This window comes from Microplitis demolitor, chromosome 4, assembly GCF_026212275.2.
Source record: "Microplitis demolitor isolate Queensland-Clemson2020A chromosome 4, iyMicDemo2.1a, whole genome shotgun sequence".
Taxonomy (NCBI): Eukaryota; Metazoa; Arthropoda; class Insecta; order Hymenoptera; family Braconidae; genus Microplitis; species Microplitis demolitor.
The window spans coordinates 22,684,966-22,694,586 of record NC_068548.1 but is presented as its reverse complement, the minus strand read 5'-3'; the positions used below and the strand labels follow the sequence as shown (position 1 = coordinate 22,694,586).

At 26.8% G+C, this 9,621-nt stretch overlaps 1 protein-coding gene across 1 annotated transcript; it reads left to right on the top strand.

Annotated features, from left to right (window-relative positions):
* Nucleotides 1-3,100: 3,100 nt before the first annotated feature.
* Nucleotides 3,101-3,544, top strand: LOC128667548 (transcriptional repressor scratch 1-like). The gene is made up of 2 exons (XM_053737957.1): nucleotides 3,101-3,116; nucleotides 3,165-3,544. The coding sequence occupies exons 1-2, from the start codon at nucleotides 3,101-3,103 to the stop codon at nucleotides 3,542-3,544; spliced, it is 396 nt and encodes a 131-aa protein (XP_053593932.1).
* Nucleotides 3,545-9,621: the final 6,077 nt, after the last annotated feature.

Here is a 9,621-nt window from a genome sequence, read left to right as displayed (position 1 = left end):
ACTGTGTGATAAATCTGAAAATTAGTTTATTGGTATGATGGTTTAGGAAAAAATTTTAAAATTATTAAAAAATTTATACATTTTAGATTTACTTATTTTAGATAAAAAAAAAAAAAAAATAACAAATTTTGTATTTTTTCGGCCAGGCTGCGAGCAGTTTGAGCTTTTTGTTAAAACAAAAAAAAATGATATTTTTGTTTAGGCTAAGAATTTTTAAAAATTAATGCATGGAAAAAAAAGATACGAAATCGTAAGTGAGATTTAAAAAATTGATATTGTTGCGATTTGGTTTTAAAGTTGCGGGTAATGAGTGATGAGTAATGAGACGAGTGAATAGTAACTGTGACATAATTTTAATAATTATAATTATTATTAAAATAACCGCAAATGCCACGAGATAAATTTTGTGAAAATTAAATTTTTAAAAATTCAAAAAAAAATTATGCATGAAAATTTATTGTTTAAAATTTTAAAATTGCGAAGAGAAAATTACACTACACTATCATTAAATTCAAGTTCTAGAGTTTAAAAATAGATTATAAATATTTTGCGTTAGGAAAAAAAAAAGCAAATAAATGTACAAGGTGGAAAAATAAGTACTCGAAAATTACGATGTCTTTTTTTGTAGGCAGTTAGGTACTGATACAACTTATCCAAGTTTCAAAAATATAAAAATAAACAAATGGATTAAAATAATAAATATAAATAGACAACAATGTCAATTTAATGAAATAAAGTAACTGACAATGTAACCGCCGCGGAAAATTATAAATTACGGAATGAAGTTTTAAAAACTTGAGAGCCTTGTGTTAAGTGCCTTGAAGTACGATTTAGATTTTAGACTAGAGAACAACCGACAAAAACAACAGGCGCTGAGCGACTCCACCTGTCATCACTTTTTTTTAAATTTTTTAATTTTTTTTTTAAGCTATTACATTTACTGGATTATTTATTGTCAAAGTATTCAAAGGAGCTCAATCATTCAATTATTTATTTGCAACTAAATATCAAACGTCAATGCTCTTGATAAAAAAAAAATCACTAATTTATTAAAATAATAAATATTTGTTTTAAAAATAAATAAAAAAAAGTGAGCGATACTTTGTTAAAGTATTTTTGAGCGACACAAAATTATCTCAATACGTGCAATCTCTTTTTTATTAACCAGCAAATGCTCTCGATTATTTATTTTAAAAAATAATTTAAATGACTACAGTAAAATAAATAAATAAAAAAATAAATGAGACTATTGCTGTCCGGTGGATCCGGGATTTATCGTAAACAGCGACAGAGCCGAGCAGGTTTTCGGTTTTTCGCTCGTTCGGCTGTGCCATTTATTCCTCCTCTTTTACAATCAACCCCAACTATTTTCCGTCTCAAATTTACGCAAAGTGTCGGTTCAAAAAAATACAAAACCATTTAAAGTAACAAGTTGCAAATACTTAATATCTTCCCCTAAAATTTATTTAATACCCATCTCAATACCAGTGATATTTACTATTTATTACCAAAATATCGTAATCTCACTTTTACTTTTCCCCTTTTCTTTCTCCATCACTTTTTTATTTTCTACCCTAATTAATTAAAAATAATCACTGCCTTTATTTATTTTTACTCTTTAAACTTTTTTTATCCACTTATTAATTTCAGTACAACTTATATTAGTTTTTAGTCCGAGTTTAAAATTGTCATCGCAATTTTATTTGTCAACCGCAATGACATTTTTAAACTCCCATAAGCATGATACTCTAGTACAACAAAATATCTCCATTATTATTTTTAAACTAAAGACAATTCAGCTCAGCGCCTCAAAAAAAAAATAAATAAATAAATTATACAAATAAAAATAAAAAAAAAATATATAAAGAGTAACATAATCATAATTATTTCGCCATGTATTTGCCAACGAATGATTATTATTAATATTAATATTATTTTGTCTTCATTTATAATGAATATTATTTAGAAAAAAACAATTATTAATTAATTAATTATTATTACAATAGTAATTAATAAATATCTTTCTAGATTATTTGTAATTTTGCTTTGTTACGATTTATATATACTAATATTTACAACCAAACTTCACAATAATGCAGACAAACACGGACACAATTGTAATATTTATGTATTTTACTGCGACAAGACGATAAATTATTTAAGAAACAACAAATGTACGGTAATTTAATTACTCTGGCTTTTCATACTGTAATTAATTATGTATTGGCTTCGTTGTACCCAAGTGGTCGCTTGCTTCAATTAATTTTTTTCTTCATTTTTAATATAAATAAAAATATGTATTTATAATAATTATTTTTTTAAATTTAATTAACAGTTCAATAATGTAATTTTGGCAACATATCGTCTCAACTGTTTTTACACATTCCAAAAAAAAAAAAAAGTAATAATAATCAACAACTTGCTTTTAATCATTCATAATTTGTTTTATTAAGTTTTCTATTTGTAGAAGATCTTGTATATTTAAATTAGAGCAAAATAAAGTCTAGAAAGACAAAGTCCCTGATATATTTACCTCATTGCTTTACCATGTCACATATTTATCATTTTAATATATTTATTTATTTATATATTTAATATTGCAGGAGTAAGGAAGCTCTTTTTTTTTTTTACTCAAGATTTCGGTCCGAGGCTTCAATTTATTTCACACTTCCGCATACTGATTTTATTATCTTTCTTTTTCAGATCGGCCGAGGGATAATGACATGGAGATTAAGTCAAAAGGATCAACGGACAAAATTTTTATTGTATTATTATTAAAAAAAATAAATTATTAAGTTTTGTAAAATTTTAATCCTTTAATTCATTTTTGTTATAAAAAAAAATTACAATTAATTGCTGTCAATTTTTTTTTTTAGTTTGAAATAATTAAGAAAGAAATTTATTATCATTTGTACTGACATTTTTTTTTATTTTTTCAGATTCAGTGAAAGTGAAGAGAAAAGAATTTAAATGTAGAAAATTGACAGTAAATAGATCATTAAAAAATTAGCATCCTGACACATTCACCCTCATCTGCTCGTTGTTGTAGCTTTTATTAAGTAAATTTGATTGTTTGGCATGATCCGCGGCGGCGATCAGAATGCAGCTGTCGGAGAGTAAGTAGTAAAGTACTTTACTAACATGACTGATCTGAATTTCCTCAGGGTTCTTGATGAGTCTCGGGTGGTCGGAAGGCATCAGACGAAGCGCGAGAAGCACCAACAGTGTCTCCAGTAACCAAATTCCGGCACCACTGACTCCTCAGAGACGAGCTCGCATCCATTGTCCGGCTCGACACGTCGCCCGGATCACCAATCGACCACTGGCTATTTCCGCCCACGACAGACGCCACGACTGCTCGCGCTGCGGAAAGTCATACAAGAACGCCTACATTCTCAAACGACACATGCTGTACGAGTGCGGAAAAGCTCCTTCGTTCAGTTGCCCTCACTGCGCCTTTAGCTCCAAGTACGAGAGGAATCTCAAGGCCCACATCAACCACCGCCACATACTTGCCAAAACCCAGTCTAAGACTGCTAATTAACAGGCCTCAAGTCGTACCCATCGAAGCCACTGAGTCTCACAAAATAATAATTATAAAAATGACTCATAGCGACTGTCTATTGACAGCAATTTGCCAAATTAGTTGCCAAGTGCCAAAGAATGCTTCCCCCAGTAATTTATCAACTTTGATTTTTATTTTTTGCTCCACATATTTTGTGAGCTGTAGATTTATTATTTTTAAATTGATCGTTCTTTTGATGGTCACATTTATTTCAAACTTTATTTATAATTTATTGTCACGGCTAATTTATTTATCAATTATTTACAGCAGTTTGCTTATCGTTATGTCCCTTTTTTTAGTCAAATTATTTTTACAACTTGAGAAAATTATAGACAAAAATCCATGACAATATTTTATAAAAAAAAACACCAAAGTTACCAAAGTTTAAAATTTGTTATTTTAATGTGTTCTATTTAATATATAACAGAAAGCAATTTTTAAATGTACCCATATATATATATGACATTTAATATCTTTTTGATGAAAAATAGAGGATAGATAAAACGTAAAAGGTTAAAAAGTTAAGTAGCTTACTGAAAAAGAAAATTTTCTTGAACAATTAGAGTAAATACTTGAATAATAATATTAATAATATATAACAAATGAGAAAATATTTAGTAATTAGCAATTGTTGAGTGCCATATATTATCAAATATAAAAAGAAAAAGCCAAAAAAAAAATATAAATATATATTTAGTAATAAGAAAAAATTGTTGAACATTTTAAGGATATCGAGAGTTTCTCCGTTTTAAATACGCGAGTACTTTTATGTAAATGCTTTTTTTGCAAGCAGTTTGAACGACCCTCGGTGTCCAGTACTTGCTGACGTAAGCGCCCAGTTATTTTTATACAAATTATAGAGGACAAAAAAAATGTCCTTAAATTTTTAGAGTTCGGTCCCTCGTTTATCGAGCGGGCTATCAGTTGACCAGTAAATTGTCTGATAAAAGTCAAGTTAATTGACAAAGTAGTTGATTAATAATGAAGATTTAAGGAGTTAGAGTGAATAGTTGAGTAGAAAATGTCTTAAAAATTTTTAGATTGACTAGACTTAAAATCAAAGATTTCGATGCAACGAACAAACAGATTTTATTAATGTTTAAGATTGATAACAATAACTATTAAAGTAAAGATAAAAATATTAGTGCAGTCTAGTGGAAATAAAATAAATTTAAATGTTAAACTAGTCATTTTTACAATTAGTTTTTAATTTATTAGTGACGAATCATCAAGTGTTCAAAAAATATATAACATTTTTCTTTACGAAATTACTCTACTGTTCTAAAAGTTTACCGTTTGATAGGTTTAGGATTTATTTAGGAAATCTAGTCTGCGTTACATGACTTCGTTTTAAGGAAACCAAAAACAATTGGATCTAGTCTCCTGCGGTTTTTTTCGAATTTTCTAGAGAAAAAATTTCTGTTGGCATTTAAATTCGTATATTAAAAAATATATAGAAAAACTTCCATCTCTAACTTTGCATTAAAAAAAAATATTAATGATTATCTTAAACTATAAATTAGTATCATCTCTATCTACTCGTTACTGTATCTGTATCTATCTATATCTATATTATTATTATTATAATTATAATTACAATAACAATTATAGCTATAACTAAATTTCGTCTCACTGAATAAAATTAATCAGATAAACCGGATCGCTGATGCTTCTCTGTGCCAAAGAATATCGCGTTAGTTGATGCGAGACTTTTGAGTCGCCGCAAGTCTCAGTTTAACAGAAAACAAATAAAAATATTTTACTGTCGCAATATTTATTTCTTCACTTGAATCTCTTGATATTCGTAACTTTAGTGTCGGCACTAAATGTCACACGAAATAAAAAATGTTTAAGAACGAGTCTTCCAAGCTCCCGAAAATAAAAAAAAGTAAACCGGGTATGGGTTAATTGTCGAGCGAAAACAACAAATATCAATAAGTCATGACAAAACAAAATGTTAATCAAATAATATAATGATAATAATAATAATAATAATTATGGGGAAAATCAATAAAATGTTATTGCATACTAAAGAAAAATAATAAAATGTTGGGCGAAAGCAATTAAATTAATAACCAGCTGAAAGACTGATATTCAAATTTTAAAACCCACAAGTGAGACGTATTATATATTTATTAAATATATATTGTATCCATAATCCGTATGATAAAAGTTGTATTTTCTTGATTTATTATTGCGACGAAAGAAAAAAAAAATATATATATATATATATAATATGAATACGAGTAAATATAGCGGCCGTTAATTTTTGGGTCTCGGTGGGCAATTAATTATTTCTTGGCATTTAAATGTTGGAATATTTAGTGATAAATCTAAATAAAACAGTTGACTAAAATTTATCAACAAAAGTTATTAATTAACAATAATAATAAAATTTTCCAATTTAATGTATGCAATACTCGAGTCATCGTGTCGGACTTTTAAATCTCGACACATGATGCCTACATAGAATTATTTTAAAGTTGCATATACGCCCACATACACTTACAATATTATCAAATAAATATATCATTTGACAGCTGAAATAATTGATATTTGTAAGAAATATATCCAAATTATCCCGTACATAAAATTATGTATGTCCAGTAAATGTATACGTTTGTTTCTTTCCCGAGGAAGATTAAAAAATAAATATATAAATTACTTAAAAAATATAAAAGTTTAAGTCTAAGGAGGTTCAGATAATAATTAGTACGTAAGTGTTCTCAAATAGAGTTATTCCTATATCTTTGGTAAAAAATAAACCATCTAATATCACGTTACAGAAATATATTCAGAAGATAGGCCATATATCAATATCTTCATAAAAAATATTAATAATAATTATAAACGAAAATTGTTGCAAGTTAACCAGGTACCGGAATAATGGTGACGGATTATATATAAAAAATATTTATTTTATTTCTCCAATATAAATTGATTAAAATAATATATATATATTTACAATTGTAAAGGTAATTGTATGAATTGTGTTGATGCGTTTGAAAATGATAATAAAAAAAAATAATTTAATTTATTTAAACTCACCAGTGAATAAGTGACAGTCCCTCGTACCCTTGTCCTTTCATTTGAACTTGAACTCCTACTGTGAATAATTATAATTGTTGATAGCGATAATTAAAAAATATTTACAATTTTTTCGTTCTTTTTTTTTTTTTTTTTTACTAACAATGAAATTTTTTTGTTACAGGCCGTCTGATTTGTCACTGCGGAAGACGTTTCAAATACTCCTTCTCATTGAGCTGCCACCAGCGCGATGATTGCGGGGTTAAATTTATTTGTTCAGACTGTAATTACCGAACTGATAAACTTAATCAGTGGTTGACTCACGTTAAATCTGGATGCACTTTTCCGATACGTATTCGATAATTTATCCAATCACTACTTTAACTAATTAATTAATTAATTAATTAATTGTTAATATAATCATTCATTTTATTAATCTCTTATTAGATAATCAAAATATATAGACATGTATACAGAAAAAAAAATTTGTTGTATGAAAAATTTTGTAGTATGAAATAAAAACAAAATTTTTTTTTGGTGACAAAAATCCATGAAATTATTTTTAATAAAAAAAAGAAATCTAAATTTCGGAATTCGTGATTGAAAATTTTTAAAATTTATTTTGCAATTAATTTTTAGTAATTCTGATAGAACTGTAATAATGTTGGTTTGATTTTTTGGTAAAAGAAATAAATTTTATAATAAAATAATTTATTTATCATGATTTTGTTAATTTTTTAAAATTACAAAATTTATTTTCTGCAGAAAATTTTGGTTTAGATATGATATGATTGTATATAAATATTTTACTAATCAATTTTATGTTGTCTAGGTGCTGGATTACGAAGATTAAGAGGAATTACGGCCAAGTTTTCTGAAACAAGAAATAAAACAAGGATTTATTTCCAATTACGTTAGAAGTTGAACAAATTTAATAAAGAAAATTAAATTCCTGCAGTTTTTGAGTTTAAGATCTCTCAAAAATCAAACTGCAGCCAAACTAAAAAATCTTATTCTCAAAAATTCCGAAATTTCAATTTTCCCAAAATTCTAATTTCATCTTTCCAAAATATATTAATATTAATCAAAAATATTCTTCAACTTTTTCAGAATTATCGTAAGTAAGAATTAAAAATCTGTCCAGAATCAAAAAATTCATTAATAATTATTCGTAATTACAATTTCAAAAATAGACACTAATTAATTTTTCTGTTAATTCATTAATTAATTTTTTTTAATAAAAATCAAAATTATTCTAACAAATATTATTTTATTTTTCAGAACTGGGTGAGATAAATGAGCGGCCATTAAATCAGTGGATTAATCAAATGTACGCTTGCCACAGATGTTGGAAATCTTACAAAAGAAGAGACAGTTTATCTAAACATCTAAGAGTGGAATGCGGAAAACCGCGACAATTTGACTGTCAATTATGCGGGAAAAAATTCAAACACAAACATCATCTTTCTAATCATCTATTGGCTATTCATAAAATATCTAGGCTACATTAATATAAAATTAATAAATAAATGTTTAATTTAAATTATCAATTGCTATTTAAACAAAATTTTTATTCTTCATAGTTATAGTCTTCGATATTTTTATATTATCATAAAATTAATTTTGTAATTACATACTAACATACTATTTTTGTTTAGGTTATGAAGAAATTTTAACACGAAGCGGAGAAACATTAAACAAGACGTAACCTTACTAACGCGCATATAAATTAAGCCAAGTGGTGAAGGATCCAACATAAAACTCACAATTTAATTTAATTTTTTTTAACATCACATTATTTATATTTAATTATTTCAGATAATTGACGTATTTCTTCATATTTTCAGATGAAGAAATACTCAATGAGGTTATGTCAGACGCAAGCCGTCCGTATACTTGTTACATGTGTAATAAATCTTACATGTGGAAAGTATCACTCGGGCGCCATCTACGAGAAGAATGCGGCAAATCGCCGCAACATATTTGTGGGTTTTGTGGCCGTGAATTTAAACAAAGAAGTAGCTTTCAAAGGCACTTGCGTACTCAGCATTACAGATTGTTTTTGAGAAGAAATAATTCACTCTGAAGATATTAATAATTATCAATGAAGACTAATAAAAAAAAAATCATCAATGAAGATTTTTTAAATGAAAAATGTCAGTGAAGATATCGATCATCATGAAGATTATTATTGAAGATATTATTTATTTGTTTTTCGATATTAAAAATAATTATTTATTTAACTGTTACTTATTTCTTCCCATAAGTTAATAGTTTTTGTTTTATTATTTTACCTTCTCCTGGGTTTAGTTTCCAAATAATTACTAATTAAACTTTTCTGTTTACTTACTTAATTATTATTATTATTATTAACGCACATCAGTGAAAAATAACAACATGAAGATTATTATCGATAATGAAGAATACAATATTAAATTAAAGGTAAATTTATATTGTCTTCATACTCTCATTTATGCGGTTAATAATTATTATTTATATAATTTTAATTATTAATTTATTACAAAAAATTACCAATCGGATATTTCTTCCTAATTTGTTTCAGATTTTTGTCTTAATTGTATTTCAAAATTTATTTAAGTATTTGCTTTCATTAATTAAATTTTTAAAACACGAGACGACTTGGAATTCAAATATTAAACCAAATTGCCTCGTTAAAATAAATATGTAGATTATTTTTTAAAAATTTATTAGCTGAAGGCAACGCTAAACTAACATACACGAATATGCTTTTTATTTACAAATTACTGTAATAGTAATTTAAAATATATAAATATATGAATGTATCTGCGTGAAAATGGATATTTTTACTAACAAATACCCAAATTTTGATTTCAGAGCCACCTAATACGGAACCGAAATTAAAACTCCCAAGATCATTGCATCTGTGGCGGCCATTTCCTTGTCTGACGTGCGGTAAATCTTACACACGAAAAGACACTCTGCGGCGCCATCTGCGCTACGAGTGCGGGAAAAATCCCCAGTATATTTGTTACGTCTGCAAGAAAGGC